The sequence below is a fragment of the Ovis aries genome, chromosome 13 (assembly GCF_016772045.2).
Source record: "Ovis aries strain OAR_USU_Benz2616 breed Rambouillet chromosome 13, ARS-UI_Ramb_v3.0, whole genome shotgun sequence".
Lineage (NCBI taxonomy): Eukaryota > Metazoa > Chordata > Mammalia > Artiodactyla > Bovidae > Ovis > Ovis aries.
In genome coordinates this window covers 46,319,442-46,338,482 of record NC_056066.1, presented here as the reverse complement: position 1 = coordinate 46,338,482, position 19,041 = coordinate 46,319,442, and the positions used below count along the sequence as shown (strand labels likewise).

The 19,041-nt window shown below is 40.6% G+C and overlaps 1 protein-coding gene across 8 annotated transcripts in view; it reads right to left on the bottom strand.

The window, feature by feature from the left end:
• DIP2C (disco interacting protein 2 homolog C) overlaps positions 1-19,041 on the bottom strand; it is a 308,773-nt gene that overhangs the window by 83,954 nt on the left and 205,778 nt on the right. For all 8 annotated transcript variants that reach the window (XM_027976813.3, XM_027976814.3, XM_042229724.2 and 5 more), the window contains 4 exons: positions 16,763-16,882; positions 15,183-15,380; positions 7,635-7,726; positions 1,490-1,600 (listed from right to left, as the gene is read on the bottom strand). In XM_027976813.3, the coding sequence (XP_027832614.1) occupies positions 1,490-1,600; positions 7,635-7,726; positions 15,183-15,380; positions 16,763-16,882 (521 nt within the window). The remainder of the gene's footprint in view (positions 1-1,489; positions 1,601-7,634; positions 7,727-15,182; positions 15,381-16,762; positions 16,883-19,041) is intronic.

Below are 19,041 nucleotides of genomic sequence, written 5' to 3'. Positions count from 1 at the left end.
ACAACTGCCACTCACAATGATAAACACTCAGGGGTCCACTTACTGCAGTGCTCATGGAGAATCTGTGTCTCCACTTGTAAGCCTACAAACCCCTCCTGATTATCATCGGAGAATCCAAAGGACCCCAGTCCCCTGCATTAGGTGTCAATTAAAAAGGAGCATCACACACTTGAGCACCTTCCCAGATCAGCAACACCACCAGAGAACCACAGGGGAGACCATGGTTACTGCTCAGGGAATCCTCAAGCCCTTCTGCATTTCCTGTCCATTGTGAAGGTCACAGGGCTCAGAGAGATGAGGAAGCACTTTATTGAATGTGTATCATACCCCAGGAATGCTAGAGGCAAACCCTTGCAAATACTGGAGTTCTCCTCAGGCCACTAGAAGGGGCTCTGATGTCAGGGGCTGCAGGGCTCACCCCACTTCCAGAGCCACTTGCAGCCCTGCCCTCCTTGCAAGTGCACCCAGCAGGCCAAGTAGGAAACTTGCATATTTTGTACCCAGGAAATGGAAACAGCAACCATTCCCCAATCATTTTCTAAAGTAACCCCACATTCTCTCCTTCCAACCCCAGGAGCAGAGTTTCAAAGGCACTCACACACCATGAGCAGACCTTGAGGCATTTCCCCATTTTTATATCAGAGTAGCCACAAAGACAGCTGGAAGATTCTCTGGAAACTCCGAGCCTGAGCACGTGAAAGCCCTACATTTCGGAGCTGGGAAAGTCACCTCACACAGTCTGTTCAAGATGATGTGCTAAACGATGGCAGGTGAATCCAGAGTGGAGCCCCAGGGCACAAGCCATAACACGAGCAGTGGCAGAACCACCCCACAGCCGTGGACTCTGTCTCCTTCCACAGTATCAGAGAGTCTCTGGAGGACCATCAGCACCAACCCCAGCAGAGCCTCCTCTCCTCACCCTCCCTTCCAAAGTTATTGCAGGTCTACGGGGTGAGAAGCAGTCATTTACGTGGACAAAGACACACACTGCTGTGCAGGATTCTGACACTGGACTACACTACAATTGTGACAGCAAGAAAAGTTACTTATTCTCCTTTAAGAATAAGATTCAACAAATTATAGCTGAACCTGGGACTTGACAACATCCTAACACCCGAACAAATGCGACAACTGCCACCCCTGAAAAGTAAGTAAAAAATCTTACCATTTACTCAGATTTCTAGCACAGTGACACTGAAAAAAAAAGACACTGGAATGCCTGTCTTTCTGGTGGATGACCCTGCTCAAAACACACGGGAGGCCCCACCACCAGCAGCAGCTGACTCCAGCCACTGAGCTGACCACAGAGTCAGGGCTGGGATGGCCAATGAGAACTGCACAGTCTCAGAGACAAGGTAGGCAGCCCTGGGCTTTCTGATACACATGCTGCTGAGAAGAAAGCTCTATAGACACCGTTTGCACATTCCGACCCCACAACAGAACCTTCCAGTATGGCCAAGGGGCCTCAGCAGAAAGACGGGTTCTTTACCTTTCTGGTGAGGGGTACCTCAATGGGCACAGGCACGACTTCGGCCAGCAGGCAGCCGTAGAAAGCCACCATGGAGGCAGCGGGGTCATTGTTGGGGAACACCAGTGCCACCTGGACCCAGAGAGAGACAGAAGGATTAACACCGACACTGTTTCACTAGAAAAAATTAAGATGCCCCGTTTAAAAATGCATTTTACTAAGACGTATTTTAATAAGTTATCAGATACTCTTCCTTTAGCTCATGTGGAAGGCAAACAGATTATCCACGGTCCTGTCTGCCACCGCATCAGAATGCAACTATCCATGATGTTTACATGTTATCTTCCCCAAAGGCACATACTTTTACACAGACGAAACCAGTATGTACATACTACTTGTCTCTCACTGTTGTCACTGGGCTCTAAAGTGTGTCCCTGTGCTTCCACAAGGTCTTCACCATGGTGACTGCATGCTGGGCATGTCCTCCCTAAAGTGCTGGACTCTGAGCAATGCTAGTCTGACCCCAGTTTGACTTTAGCACCCCAAGCCTTGGTGTTCTTACCTGAAAAGTGAGAATACTAGCTAGTAGAACCTACATGCTAGTGTTGTAGTAAAGGTCAAATGAGAAAATGTGTAAGGCTCACACTATGCCTGGCACATGGCGGGCAGCCGTGAATGGCACCCACCCAAAAGGCCCCGGGTTTGACCGGCCCTGACAGCAAAGGTTCTGTGAACACTGGCCCACACCTGCCACATACTGCCTCTTGGGCTCAGCATGTGAGGAGCTAAGAGCAAAATAATCATGGAATTCTAAAAGGTAAATTTAAATTACTATCCAAATAGCCAAATAATGCACTGTATGATTTTTCAAATATTTTCTGATAGTCCTCAAAAGAATCTTAAGAACAATTTTTTACCAGATGGGCTGATAATTATTTATTCTTGTATGAAATGTGTTTCATTTCCTGTGCCTATTTATCTGCTAGTATTTATATTTTATAGTATTAACTCTTATATTTGATGCCAAAACTTGATATAATGCTATTTTCATGAGTGCATCTAGTGACGTCTGTACACTTGTCAAGTTCTTCCTGTACATCATCACCAAGCGTTTGACAAACTCTTCACACATTTATGTTCACCTGGTGCTCAGGTTAGCATCTGCAGTGGAGCTAGCGCAGGGTCCGTCTGCTTGCTCTTCCTCACCCGACGCTCCTTCTGGAGCGGCCCTCCCTACTCCAGCCCAAGCAGCCACCTTTAGGATAGACAGGCAGTCCTACTTTCGGATCTATGCCCCCCACCCCCGCCGGAGCTCTGCAGGACTCTACCTCATGCAACACAAGCTCTTCCCACATGCTACTGTTGCATCGGCACTGCCCTTCCTTGTTAATAATTAACCACATAAATCCCATGATTTAGCAGATGTATGTTTTTTATATTACTCTATCAAGAAATTTAACCCATTTTTCTTTAGAAACACCCTAACTAGAAGTTACTAACTTTGTCATGAACAGCTGGATAAAACATCTTAATCACCTCCACATCTAAGTAAGCAGGTTGGCATAAAGGATTCGGATGACAGCTGAGGACAGAGAAAGCTGAGTCTTAACCCTGACCCTGCAAGCAACTCAGAATAGCTGATGGAAACAAATTAAGTTTGGGATTATGTGAAGATTTCCTATCTATATGGCATTCCTAAAGTTTACTAAAATCAGACAATGAGAGCCAAATGAAACCATAAGGCCATTTAAAGCCATCCTGTACTACTGAAGAATTTTAAGAAACTCTGCAAAAAAACTGTTAATGAGATATTAATCTTTATTTTGTCCCCAAAACACCCAAGCAGATGCCAGGCTAGCATTAGTAGGACTTCCAAGGAGGAATGAAAGGATTTATTTGCATGTCTCTGCATATAAACCACAACCTATTTTAAAAATGATCTGAGGTTTGCACTGGCCTCAGGTATTCTGTCTTCAACTGGTGGTCTGAGAGTAGACAGCATCAGTTTTTAGATCTGGATCTGGCAAAACAACAATATTCAGTCAAATGTTTGCAAAGCATCCAGGGCACCACTGCTGCTAAGACTGCTCTCCTTGAACCAAAACAGAGGAAAATACAGGAGATGCTGCAGCTCCTCCCCAGACTAGTGACTCCAGCCCAAAGTCCCCCTAGGGTACCTAGTCTGCAAGCAAGAGTCTTCAAGAGCACAGCACTGAGCAAAAGGCGGCGGTGCTTCCACAGCTAGACTGTGGGTCAACGAATCCCCAAGATCCTGGTCTGGTGCCCTCCCAGCTCTGTTCACAGGACAGTCAATTTGATCCAGGATTTAAAATCCCCACTGCTTGATCACTAAAGTTCATGCTGAAAATGTCATGTTATATGACATTTGCAGAGTTGGGTTAAAACAGGATGAAATGTTACATTAACATCAAGTGAATTAAAGCAAAATACAAAATTGTATATTATGCTCTCAAAAATATAAAAGTAACACAGAAAACAGTCAATACCTACAACCTCTTTTAGAATCAAAACTGAATTTTTTTTTAAGAATTTAAGAAAGGGAAGACTATTTGTGTCATTCTCACCACATTTCCATTTTCTGTCTCTATCAGTCACAAGTCCTGTGTTTTGGTAACTGCACAGTGATTCCAGTGCAATACACATATGGACGCTTCATTTTCATAAGCCCACATAGTTTCTTTCTGTTCAATTCCCTATGTATTCCCTGGCATTTCATTGCACTTTATGCACAGAACATAACAGGCATCAACAGGCCACCTCCTTGGTCTGCTCGCCTCCACTGGTCTTCCCATACCAGCCACACACCACAGAACTCCCCTCAGTCCTTTCCACTCTGTGCTAGAAACTGAACTAGAGCTCTGGGCTTGCTTTTTCTCCCCAAGAAGTTGTCTCAGATTCCAGAAGCTCCCAAAATGAGAACCCTCTCTGTCCTTCTAGAACAGTCCAGGTGTATCTCTCACCATCTTTTTGGAGACCTTTTTCATTTTCCAACTTACAGATAGCCAGTTATCAATATCTTCATTTTTCCCTAACATAGCAAGCTCCCTGAAAGCAGGCTTCACATATGATGCATCTCTGTTTATTCCACAGCTCCCACTACAATATCCTGAAACCTTTTCAGCTTAGGCACATAAATGCTTTTTCAAAGCCCAAGCAGATACCGCCCCCCCCCACACCCCGCAAAGTGCATTAAGAGGGTCACCCACATAAAGAGCATCTATAATTTTTATGCCAAAGACAGAATGTTCATTATCCTTGGGAGAATTACATTTAATTTAAAACAATTTTCAAAGAGGTAAAGAACCTGTTTATTGTGATAGGTTACTATCAACTGAATACTACAGTGGCATATGCTTATTTAATAGGCATTTATATGCACATGCCATATCCCAGCCACATGAATACCTTTCAGAGGAATAATTTAGAAATGCAACTTTCCTCACACAATTCAAACCACCTGCTGCTGAAGAGAATAGTTTCACATATTCGATCAAAATCTGTCCCTACATTCTTTCTTACAGCTGAACAGAGATGGTTTATTTTGCAACTGTACTGAAAATGAACTTTAAAAATTTGCAGGCCAAGACTTAAAAAAACATCTCTACTGAGACCTACTAACCAAATTATAAGGGAGACATTATCCATGCTACTGACATTTTATTGTGATAAAATGAATATAACAAAGTTTATCATGCTGCCGGTTTTCAAGTATACAGTTCAGTGGCATTAAGTACATTCACACTGTTGTAAAACCATCATCAACTATGCATTTCCAGAACATTTTCACTTTCCTAAACTGTAACTCTGCCCCCATAAACAGTTAACTCCCCATTTCCTCTTTCCCACGGCCCCTGGTCACCTTCATTCTTCTGTCTCTAGGAATTTAAGTACTCTAAGTACCTTGTATGAATGGAATCATACAATATTTGTTCTTTTGTGACTGGCTTATTTCACTGAGCATAATGTCATCAGGTCCCTCTACGTTGTAGAACATATAAGGATTTCCTTCCTTTTTAAGGCTAAATAACATTACACCGTATGAATATACTGTATTCTGTTTATCCGTTCACCCCGCCATGGATGCTTGAACTGCTGCCACCTTTTGGGTTTTGTGAATACTGTTGCTGTGAAAAGTAGTGTAGATGTTTACCTGTTCAAGTTCTTCCTTTCAGTTCCTTTGAATTATTGGGTCAAATGTTTAAATTTTTTAAGGAACCACCACAGTATTGGTTTTCACAATGGCTACACCACTATATATTCCTAAAAGCAACAGAAGGGTTCCAATTTCTCACTGTTGCTAACTTATTATTTTTTCATCCTAATAAGTGTGAGGCGGTATCTCACTGTGGTTTTGATGCATGTTTCCCTAATGATTAGTGATGTTGAGCATATTTTCATGGGCTTATTTGGCTATTTGTAAATCTTCCAAAGAAAAAGGTCTATTCAAGCACTGTGGCTGGTTTTTAAACTTTTGTAAAATATATGATTTGTAAACATTTCTCCCATTCTATGTTTTCACTCTTGACAATGTCCTTTGGTACACTGAAGCTTTTAATTTTGATGAAGTGCAATCTACCAATTTTTTTTATTCCCTTTGCTTTTGGTGCCACATCTAAGAAATCATTGCCAAATTCAATGTCATGAAACATGTTTTATGTTTTATCCAAAGAGTTTAGGTCTTTAATTCATTCTGAGTTAATTATTTAATATACACTATGTGTGTATCAAGTCACTTCAGTCATGTCTGACTCTGCAACCCTATGGACTGTAGCCCACCAGGCTTCTCTGTCCATGGGATTCTCCAGGCAAGAATACTGGAATGGACGGCCATGCCCTTCTCTAGGGGATTTTCCTAATCCAGGGACCGAACCTGTGTCTCGGGTCTCCTGCATCAGCAGGCAGGTTCTTTATCACTAGCACCACCTGGGAAGCCCTAATATATGCTATAAAGGTTCAATTTGGGGGTTTTGGTTATAGATATCCAGTTTTCCCAGCACCATTTGTTGGGTACACTTTAGCCCTTCTCCCATTTAATATCTTAGCATCCTTCTTGAAAGTCACTTAACCGTACATGTGAGGATTTATTTCTGGGCTTTTTATTCTATTCCTTTGGTCTGCATCTGTCCTTGTGTTGATACCATACTGTTTTGATTACTGTAGCTTTACAGTAAGTTTTATAATGAGGAAATGTGAGACCCATGATTGACTTTTAAAAGCTAGAGGTCAAACATGTTCATTAAATTGCAAAGAATCATAGGCTACCACAGAATCCTAGGGCTGCAGCAATCTTATTAAACATTCCTTATAACGAACCCATGCTTTTGTAATATCTCATAAGTAAATCATAGCTTGTATTCTTGCTCATTTATGGTGCTCTACAATGAAACTTCTATAAAATTCATGTGGAGTCCTTTGGTGCAGGTGGATAACCCAGTCTTGGGGCATGTAGGTACAGAGCAACATATGGGAAAAAAGTCACTCCACTTAAGGCAAGAAAAGTAGGTTCTACATGCAGGCCCACATCTTATTCATGGGTAAAGCTTGGGCCAGATTAACTGTTCTGTGTGTAACATTAAAAAGGAAACACTAATATCTGTTCTCAGTAAACTGGCATACAGCAGTAAGGATAAAATTCTTTTCGACCAAAGACAGTAACCTGTATCTACAAATTTAATACTAGGAAAGGAATGTACCAGCGGTTTGCTGCAAGGATTCTTAGTATCACTGACCGATATAAAAAAGTTCGTGAGCACACAACTGTCTGCGTCCTTAGACAGACAGCTGTTTCACACTCGGTCATGTGTCACGGGTTAGGAACATACGTCCTGGGGCTGGACAGAAATGGCTGTGAGCACTGGCTACACCATTTTCCGGACACGGGCCTTCATCTGATATGACTCTTATTCTCTCAAGTCCCAGTTTTCTTGAAGATAACCCATGAGAACTACTACAGTCAAGCTCACTGAGCTACTATAAAGATTACACCTGCTGAATAATTTCTGCTGGCTTGTGGTAAATGTTAAGAAAGCCTGATTTGGTAATATGAGTATTAGGAGGCATTAAACTTTATAACTTTAAAACAGTAGGTATCTTCTCCACCTCAGATCACGTGTCCTGCAGATGCAATAATTTAAATTGCACTTACCCTATCTCCAGGTCGCACCATAGGCTCTTGTTTTGTACCTAATTTATGCAGAATGTTGTAAGCAACCTTCATACTTCTTGTCCACAGTTTGCCTATCAATACAAATTATAAAGACACAATTAATTGTACACATGCATTTTCTACTGTGTATGTGTATGCACATTAACCTATATTGAGAGTACTACTTTTTCACTTTAAGCTTTCAGGTTATTCTGAGTCCTTAGAATCCAGATGGGAAACAAAAGCCAGCAACTCTGACGTATAAAATCTGAGCAGCATGAACACCAGAATAAGGTATTAAATACAAACACCTAGGGTGCTAAGAACCTACAGCAAAGCCACAGAGAATTTAACTATCATCACAGAAGTAGGGGATGATTTCTGAGGAGTAAAGCAGGTGAGGAATCACAGCATTAGTGTTACCACTATGTTTTTCAAAATGACACATATTTTCCTTTTTTAATGAGTCCTGCTTTGTGTGGTTCAGTTAAGTCATGTCTGACTCTGCAACACCATGGACTGCAGCATACCAGGCTTCCCTGTCCATCACCAACTCCTAGATCTTACTCAAACTCATGTCCCATTGAGTCAGTGATGCCATCCAACCATCTCATCCTCTGTCGTCCCCTTCCCCTTCCCCCTTCAATCTTTCCCAGCATCAGAATCTTTTCCAATGAGTCAGTTCTTCGCATCAGGTGGCCAAAATATTGGAGCTTCAGCTTCAGCATCAGTTCTTCCAACGAACACCCAGGACTGATTTCCTTTAGGATGAACTAGTTGGATCTCCTTGCAGTCCAAGGGACTCTTCAAGAGTCTTCTCCAACACCACAGTTCAAAAGCATCAATTCTTCGGCACTCAGCTTTCTTCACAGTCCAACTCTCACATCCATACATGACTATTGGAAAAACCATAGCTTTGACTACATGGACCGTTGCCGGCAAAGTAATGTCTCTGCTTTTTAATATGCTGTCTAGGTGGGTCGTAGCTTTTCTTCCAAGGAGCAAGCGTCTTTTCATTTCATGGCTGCAGTCACCATCTGCCGTGATTTTGGAGCCCAAGAAAATAAACTCTCTCACTGTTTTCATTGCTTCCCCATCTATTTGCCACAAGGTGATGGAACTGATGTCATGATCTTAGTTTTCTGAATGTTGAATTTTAAGCCAGCTTTTTCACTCTCCTCTTTCACTTTCATCAAGAGGCTCTTTAGTTCTTCTTTACTTTCTGCCATCAGGGTGGTGTCATCTGCATATCTGAGGTTATTAATGCTTCTCCCTGAAATCTTGATTCTAGCTTGTGCTTCATCCAGCCCAGCATTTCTCATGATACACTCTGCAGATAAGTTAAATAAGCAGGGTGACAATATACAGCCTTGCCGTACTCCTTTTCCTATTTGGAACCAGTCTGTTGTTCCATGTCCAGTTCTAACTGTTGCTTCTTGACCTGCATACAGATTTCTCAGGGCACGTCAGGTGGTGTGTTATTCCCATCTCTTTCAGAATTTTCCCTGGTTTCTTGTGATCCACACAGTCAAAGGCTTTGGATAGTCAAGAAAGAAGACGTAGATGGTTTTCTGGAACTCTCTTGCTTTTTCAAATGATCCAGCAGATGTTGGGTATTTGATCTCTGGTTCCTCTGCCTTTTCCAAAACCAGCTTGAACATCTGGAAGTACACAGTTCACATACTGTTGAAGTCTGGCTTGGAGAATTTTGAGCATTACATTACTAGCATGTAAGATGAGTGCAATTATACGGTAGTTTGAACATTCTTTGGCATTGCCTTTTTGGGGGATTGGAATGAAAACTGACCTTTTCCAGTCCTGTGGCCACTGCTGAGTTTTCCACATTTGCTGGCATATTGAGTGCAGCACTTTCACAGCATCATCTTTTAGGATTTCAAATAGGTCATCTGGAATTCCATCACCTTCACTAGCTTTGTTCATAGTGATACTTCCTAAGGCCCACTTAACTTCACATTCCAGGATATCTGGCTCTAGGTGAGTAATCATACCATTGTGCTTATCTGGGTCATAAAGATCTTTTCTGTATAGTTCTTCTGTGTACTCTTGCCACCTCTTCTTAATACCTTCTGCTTCTGTTAGGTCCAAACCATTTCTATCCTTCATTGTGCCCATCTTTGCATGAAATGTTCCCTTGGTATGTCTAATTTTCTTGAAGAGATCTCTAGTCTTTCCCATTCTATTGTTTTCCTCTATTTCTTTGCATTGATCATTGGGGAAGGCTTTCTTATCTCTCCTTGCTATTCTTTGGAACTCTGTATTCAGATGGGTGTATCTTTCCTTTTCTCCTTTGCCTTTAGCTTCTCTTCATTTCTCAGCTATTTGTAAGGCTTCCTCAGACAACCATTTTGCCTTTTTATATTTCTTTTTCTTGGGGATGGTCTTGATCACTGCCTTCTGTACAAAGTCACGAGCCTCCGTCCATAGTTCTTCAGGTACTCTATCAGATCATGGCTCCTCTGTCCATGGAATTTTCCTTTGAATCTGTTTGTCACTTCCACTTTATAATCCTAAGTGGTTTGTGTGATTGCAACTAATATAAAGGCTACTTAGGATGGGTTCTGTAGGGTCTGATACCCCTCTTTCCCTATGTCCTAAGTTTCTCAAATTCAATTTTTCCTAACTTCAGAGTTTTAAGGTTTTTAGACAGTAACCCTTGAATTTAGATAAAGATTATGGTAAGAATTTTGACCTAAAGTTTTGAACTCTGGGGAAAAACACTACAAAGCAGGATTAAAAAGATTTTTAAGAACATAAGAAAAATGACCAGTTTTGAAGAACCTGCTTAGATTCAAATCCCTGCCTTCCTCTCAGTGCCAGACATTTTCTCAGCAGGTCTAGGTGACAGCAAACAGTCTGAGATTGAATCAAAATGTCTTTTAAAATCTAACATGAATTCTTGGACACATAAAGGCCTTTTATAACATTAGGTTCTATAAGCTTTCAGAAGCAGTCAAGGTGTTAAGAGATTTGCAGTAATAGTAGAGTGAAAGTTTCTCAGTCTTGTTCTACTCTTTGTGACTCCATGGACTGTAGCCTGCCAGGCTCCTCTGTCCATGGAATTTACCAGGCCAGAATACTGGAGTGCAAACCCATTCCCTTCTTCAGGGGATCTTCCCAACCCAGGGACCAATTCCAGGTCTCCCACACTGCAGGCGGATTCTTTACCAGCTGAGCCACAAGGGAAGCCCAAGAACACTGGAGTGGGTAGCCTATTCCTTCTCCAGTGGATCTTCCCGACCCAGGAATCGAACAAGTATCTCCTGCATTGCTGGCGGATTCTTTACCAGCTGAGCCACAAGGGAAACAATAGTATAGTAAAGATAAGAACAATTTGAACTATTTCCTATAAATGCAATCTCTGTTCTAATCTCTTTCCTATTTAAAATGTAAAAGCTAAATTAACATACAGTTTGAATGAAAAGAATCTGAATTTGTCTTATTTCATATCAGATTCTGTAGCAACACAATTTAGGGTTGCTCCTGTCTTCCTACCAATGGATTTATCAACTTGTCTCTCCCCTTAGTGATTAAGGGAACAAAGAAGACTTTTCCACTGTTTCTGATTCCTATAACTCCTAGACATTCCTGGTTCATAGTATACGCTCAACAAATGTTTGTTTTATTAACAGCCTATTAGTTCAGTTCAGTTGTTCAGTCATGTCTGACTCTTTGCGACCTCATAAATCACAGCACGCCAGGCCTCCCGGTCCATCACCAACTCCCGGAGTTCACTCAGACTCATGTCCATTGAGTCAGTGATGCCATCCAGCCATCTCATCCTCTGTGGTCCCCTTCTCCTCCTGCCCCCAAACCCTCCTAGCATCAGAGTCTTTTCCAATGAGTCAACTCTTCACATGAGGTGGCCAAAGTACTGGAGTTTCAGCTTTAGCATCAGTCCTTCCAAAGAAATCCCAGGGCTGATCTCCTTCAGAATGGATTGGTTGGATCTCCTTGCAGTCCAAGGGACTCTCGAGAGTCTTCTCCAACACCACAGTCAAAAGCATAATTTCTTTGGCGCTCAGCCTTCTTCACAGTCCAACTCTCACATCCATACATGACCACAGGAAAAACCATAGCCTTGACTAGATGGACCTTAGTTGGCAAAGTAATGTCTCTGCTTTTGAATATGCTATCTAGGTTGGTCATAACTTTTCTTCCAAGGAGTAAGCATATTAAGCAAGCTGTAAAAAGCACAGAATTACGGTATTCATTTGAGCCTACTTGAGTACTAAGAGTAATTACCGTGACATTTTATTCACACTCCTCTTCCACCTTCCTTAACTCCATCTTCTCAAGATTGGCTATTTTACAATTATTTGGTTTTTATTTGGTGATTGTATTTTCTCCCCAAAGAGTTACTAGCCTTTAGAAATAACTCAGGGAGTTATTTTTTTCCTAAAGAAATCACAAATATTTTGTGTTGTCAGATTTCTTTAATGTGAACAATGTTAGAAAATTATTTTGGCTGAACAAACAATAACAATCAACTTGTTTTAACTGAAACAAAAAATCAATGCGTTATAAACTAACACATCAATTACAATCAATTAGCACCATTAAATTTTCTTAAAAATTTCAACTTCATTCTCAGTTTGGAATATTAAAGTTGATATCATCATAAAGTCATATAAAAGCCAATTTACCACAGACAATTTGAAAAAGGCAACAACACACTTTGGCAAAGTTCTAGAAATATTCTTCTAGTAGAAAAAATAAACAGCAAATTGCTGATTTAAATTAAAGACAATACAACAGTTCTTGACTGATTTAGAAAGGAGAATGAAAAAAAATTCCCAACCAGGAACACTCACCCAGGCAAAGTTATCATTCAGAACTGAAGGACAGATAGTTTTCCAGACAAGCAAAAAGCTAAAGAAATTCATCACCACTAAAGCAGTATTATAAATCCTTCTAAAAAACAAAAGACGAGAAAACACTTTCAAACTCATTTCACAAGGCCTGTGTTATCCTCGTATCAAAACAAGACAAGGACACCATGAGAAAATCAGAGGTCTGAAGAACACAAATGTACAAATCCTCAACAATATATTAGCGAACCAAATTCAGTAATATGTTAAAATGATCATACACCATGATCAAATGGGATTTATTGCAGAAATGCAAGGATGGTTCAACATCCACAAATCAATTAATGTGATTAATACGGCACATTAACAGAATGAAGGATAAAAATCATATGACCATCTCAGCTGATGCAGAAAAAAAAATTTTAATTCAGTATCTATTTAGGATAAAAACTCTCAACAAAGTGCATACAGAGAAAACATACCTAACAAAATAAAAGTCCTATGTGGCAAATTCACAGCTAATAGCATACTCAACAGTGAAAAGCTGAAGTATTTCCTCTAAGATTCAGAAATAAGACAAGGATGCTCACTTTTGCCATGTTTATTCAATATAGTATTGTAAGTCCTAGCCAGAGTAACCAGGCAAAAAAAAAAAAAGCATCCAAACTGGAAAAGGAAGATGAAAAACTGTCACTACTTGCAGGTAACATGACATTATACATAGAAAACCTTAAGACAATACAAAAAAAAAACAGAGTAATAAATGAATTCAGTAAAGTAGAAAAATGCAAAATCAATATATTGTTGTTATCAGAAAACTGCTGTGTCTATATACTAATAATAAACTACTAGAAAGAGAAACCAAGAAAAAGACCCTATTTATAACAGCATCGAAAGGAATAAAATACCTCAAAATAAAATTAATCAGGAGGTAAAAGACCTGTACATTCAAAATTGTTAAGACTTGGGACTTCCCTGGAGGTCTGATGGTTTAAGGCCTCGTGCTTCCACTGTAGGGGGCACAGATCTGATCCCTGGTTGGGAACTTGAGATCCAGCATGCCACATGGTGTGGCAAAGAACAAACAAACAAACCAAAAAAACCCACTACAAAAAGCACAATGAAAATTAAGCCCCATAAAATCTGCATCTTAAAAAAACAAAACAACTGTGAGACTTTGATAAAGAAGCTGAAGACAACACAAACAAATGGAAAGATATTCTGTGCTCATGGATTAGAAAAAACAGTTTTGTTAAAGTATCTGTACTACTCAAAGCAATCTAAATCCAATCCCAATCAAAATTCCAACAGCACTGTTCACAGAAATAGAACAAACAATTCTAAAATTTGTAGGAAATCATGAAAGACCCCACATGGCCAAAGTCATCTTAAGAAAGAAAAACAAAGCTAGAGACATCATGCTCCCTGACATTACAAAACTACCAGTAATAAGAACAGTATGATACTGGCACAAAATCAGACATATAGATCAATGAAACCGAATAATCCATAAATAAACCCACGCATATATGTCAACTGATTTATGACAAAGGAGCCAAGAAAGGGAAAAGGACAGTCTTTCAATACATGATGCTTGGAAAACAGTACCCAATCAGCTCCTGGTCTGAACCTGGCCAGGGATGAGGGTCAGACAGGAAAGTCTTCTATCTTTCTGACTGACTAAAATCTATTTCCAAGAGTATAATTTAAAAAAAAAAAATCAATCCTATGTCCCATTATGGGTAAAATACCCTTTATCCACTAAGAATTTCCCAACGAAGCAGGAAGAAAAAAATTGAGACTATGAAAACATATGCTCCTGAATCCCATTTCCTTCCATGAGATGCACAGGATAATGATGGAGTCTACAGCGGGGGCCCCACTAAAAGTTGGGTTATGTTACTTAACACAACACCTCGCTCTTGACCTCCATTGGTAATAGAGAAAACAGTTTCTTTCCTACCTGCAATTAGAAGAGCATTATTATCACAGAAATAAAACCGGAAGTTAAAAATGGTAATGTAAGCTCACACATGCAGATATAAGCCATTTTGTCTTTTAGTTATGAAGCTGATTTCTTTGCAACGCTGCGGCAGAGTGTGTGAAAATGACCTGACAATTTGCTTTCTCCACGGCCCATTATCTGTGAAGCAAAGAGAAAGGAATCTCTCTCATATAGTTAACTATTTCCAAAAGTTTATGGACTGCATTAATCATACTGAATAAAGAGTTAAAGTTTGTTTCCCTTGCTTGCTAGAAAAGCACTGTGGAAACAAATTTTGTTTCTTCTGAGTGATGCATGTCAAAGAGTTCTATATACATTCTTTCTCGTTTCATTTCTTTAACTACCAATCTTTCTTCAAAGCATTAATTTAATATACATTCCAAGAGGTTAAATCCAACATCTTTTTATTAGAGTTACAGTCACTAATTTTTGTATCACTTTCTGGTTTTTACTAAAAAACATTAACAAATAATTTTTCACATTCAAATCAAATAATTTTTCTATACTGGCTAGGCCCAAAGTTCATTTGGATTTTCAATAGTATCTTACAGGAAAACGCAAATGAACTTTTTGGCCAATCCAATATTTCCTTTTGGATTCCATTTATTTCCATATTGGAAACATAAGGCAACACAAATATAAACTGCCACCCTGAAAGTGGCAGATGTGTGCAGGCACAAGCAGACAAAAGATGGATAAGCCTCAAAGGATTACCGTAAGTGAGGATGTAGAGAGGTTTTCCATTTGTGTCCATCGTGGTCAAACATGGGGCCTTTGGTGAGATGGTCCCCCATCGCTGTAACGCTGCTTCTAAAGATGGGGGCCAATTGGTAACCACACCCAGCTGCTCCCCACGCATCGCTAACATCTGGGCTCCCTCTGGCTTTGGCTGGTTTGGATCTGGTTGTTGAACTAAATACATTTGAACACAGAAGGTTTTCAAGAAAAATACAGCCATTATTAGCACAATCATTCTTATTCATTTTAAAGAAGCTAGAAGACTTATACTTGAGTTAGAAATTTATTACAGGAAACATGCACAGATGCTTTTCTAGAATTAGAGCTACAACTGACATATGAGCCTCACGGATATAACCAAGACACGTAATTCTTCCAACATCCAAGGCAATGTCAGGATGTGGAACTTAGGGAGATCTGAATGCATTTATAAACGGGCAAGTAAAACTATGCATTTTAACACACCTAGAGTCTAACATTACAATGGTGAAAGTAAAGTTGCTCAGTCGTGTCCAACTCTTTGCAACCCCATGGACTGTAGCCTACCAGGCTCCTCTGTCCATGGGATTTTCCAGGCAATAGTACTGGAGTGGATTGCCATTTCCTTCTCCAGGGGATCTTTCCAAACCAGGGATTGAACCCAGGTCTCCCGCATTGTAGACAGGCACTTTACTGGCTGAACCACCAGGGAAGTCCTAAACATTACAATAGCCATGTTTAAAACATCAGTTCTCAACATACACCAGTAATTGTAGACTCCAAAGAGTTCAAATCTGGCTGAAGTATATTGTGCCCTTGAAATATGGAGATGTAAATTTGAATTTGCTACAACTACCATGAGTAACTAGCACAGCTCATATTTCCTTAAGTAAAACAAAGATAAATGCCCTATAATTAGAACAATCTGCCGGAATCTTTAGATGGGTGAGAATCTGAGTGGTGATTCTTTGTACTTCTAGGAAGGTTTCTCGCACAGTGCATGACAGATGATTTCCACTTGCTGGCTAGAAAATCAACCATATCTTACTTGTGGCACAAAGACCAAGAAAATAAGGAGACTGGTTTTCATACAACAAGCAGCACTTTGTTTCAATTTTAGGTTTTCTTGTATTAAAAGGCTCAGGAATGTTCAGAGTAAAGACATCCAGCTCCTGAAGCTGTCCAGAGAGGCAGCAAGGCAAGATTCCCACAGCTCACTTTGCATTCCTCTAAAGCCTACGCAGAGAGAATGCACTGCTTGCTGAGCTCAGGTTGTCTGATTTCCTTGCATTTCTGTAGCTTCATGGAGTCCTTAGAAAGAGGACTGGCTCATGGGACAAAATCACATGCTTCTCAGAGTCAGTACCAGTGGTATTAAACCAGCTGTTTTGGGACTGAGCATATGTTTGTTTAAAGGGACCTTGCGGAACAGTACCTACAGTTTCTAGGCAGGATTCTTGTTTCCTGTGAACACAAGATTATTGTTTTTAAAGATCAAACAACCTTGGTCAAGAAATAACTTCAGTTTATGGGGTTACAGAAACACTGGATGAGGGGGGAGGAAGGGGTTCTTTCACCTTCTAGTAGTTCCTCAAAGTCATCGACGAAGAATTCCCGTAAGGGTGGTCGTTTGGGTCGTTTGAGGGTATTGACGAGCTGCTGGATCTTTGCAGATACACGGCTACTTACAGGCACACCTGAAAACAGAATCATGAGGCAGGTGGACTGACTCTCAGCACAAACCACCATGAATAAGCAGCCACAGTAAAAACGGCTGTGGAACCACACTCTGTCCCATCTCAGCCTGGTGTCCTCTGTGTCCCTAGATGACTTCTGTCAACAAGAACATTCCGAGGAGAGTGGTCCCAGCATGTGGCCTTGCTGGGAAGCCTCGACAGAGAATAAAGATGGAGCAGAAATGATTCTCTTTACCCTGTGAGCTGTCTTGCTCTGGTGACCTTGGGAACAGCTCCAGACCACCGACTGGGCTTGGTCCCACCTCTATTCCTAAAAAAGGGGTCTGTCATCTCCTAATTCATACCCTTCTCAGGTTCTCCTCTGTTTCATCAGAAAGCTGATGAAGCAGCGAGATCTTCCCCAAGTCCCAGTCTCCCCTGAGACCACCTGTGCTCGGCCTCCAGTTGTCACCCTGACACTTCCCGATGAAGTACAGGGACCTGAGGTGCTACAAGTGCCACTATCCTCTTTCAGGTGACAGCCGGGTCCCTTCTATATGCCTTTCAGACCCACTCTCCTGAGTGAACATTTAGGGACCACATCCCAGAAGCAAAGCAACTGAAGTCTCTAAATTCAATTTATGATATTAACACAGAACTCACATATATTAATATTTATCCATGTGTACTGAGGAAAATAAACCCCACCTTATAATACGTTTCTTAGGATAATAAATGCTACATAGTTTTGAAAATGATCAGTGAAAAAGACGTGGAATTTTAAAAATTTTAAATGAATGAACAAAAGGAGCACCAAGACACTGAAGCCACAACTGGATCAAATGCACCCTCCTCTGCAGGCAGATTTCATTCCTATTCAAAGGTGCTTAGAAACCTGAACCTATAAATTTACAGGCCTAGAACCTTCTAAGCTCCTGGACAAAAGAACCACAACCACAGGAGGTCTTTCCTGTTCTGACTGAGCCAGAGGCCTTTATCCATGGCACATGCGTGTGTGTTTAGTCTCTCAGTCAAGTCTGCCACTTTATGAATCCATTGATTGTAGCCCATCACACTCTTTTGTCCATTGGATTCTCCAGGCAAGAATACTAGACTGGGCTGCCACACCTTCCTCAGGAGATCTTCCCGACCCAGGGATCAAACCTGTATCTTCCATGTCTCCTGCACTGATAGGTGGGTTCCTTAACCGCTAACCTTACCTGGGAAGCCATCCACCACACAGTGTCACAAAAACAGAACTCAGCTTTTGGAATGATACGACAGCTTTCAAGGAAAATTTTCAATCAAATAACCATTTTAATAGTCTCAAATATTCTATGAGCACTTTCAGAATTGAGACATTAAATATTTTACAATCTTGAAAATATATAAAAATATACAACCCAGAATTCTCAGTATCTAAACATAATGTTCCCCTATTAAATAGTCCCAGCTAATCTGGTTAGCTGATCCTAGCTAATAAGACTTAAATTGAAGAAAGTACGGAAAACCACTAGGCCATTCAGGTATGACATAAATCAAATCCCTTGGGATTACACAGAGAAAGTAACAAATAGATTCAAAGGATTAGATCTGACAAAGTGCTTGAAGAACTACGGATGGAGGTTCATGACATTGCACAGGATGCATCACCATCCCCAAGAAAATGAAAGGCAAAAAGGCAAAATGGTTGTCTTAGAAATAGCTGAGAAATGAAGAGAACCTAAAGAAAAATGTGAAAAGGAAAGATATACCAATCTGAATACAGAGTTCCAAAGAATAGCAAGGAGAAATAAGAAAGCCTTCCTTAATGATCAATGTAAAGAAATAGAAGAAAACAACAGAATGGGAAAGACTAAAGATCTCTTCAAAATTAGAGATACCAAGAGAACATTTCATGCAAAGATGGGCACAATGAAGGACAGAAATGGTATGGACCTAACAGAAGCAGAAGATATTAAGAAGAGGTGGCAAGAATACACAGAAGAACTGTACAAAAAAGATCTTCACAACCCAGATAATCACGATGGTGTGATCACTTAACTAGAGCCAGACATCCTGGAATGCAAAGTCAACTGGGCTTTAGGAAGCATCACTATGAACAAAGCTAGTGGAGGTGATGGAATTCCAGTTGAGCTTTCTCAAATCCTAAAAGATGATGCTGTGAAAGTGCTGCACTC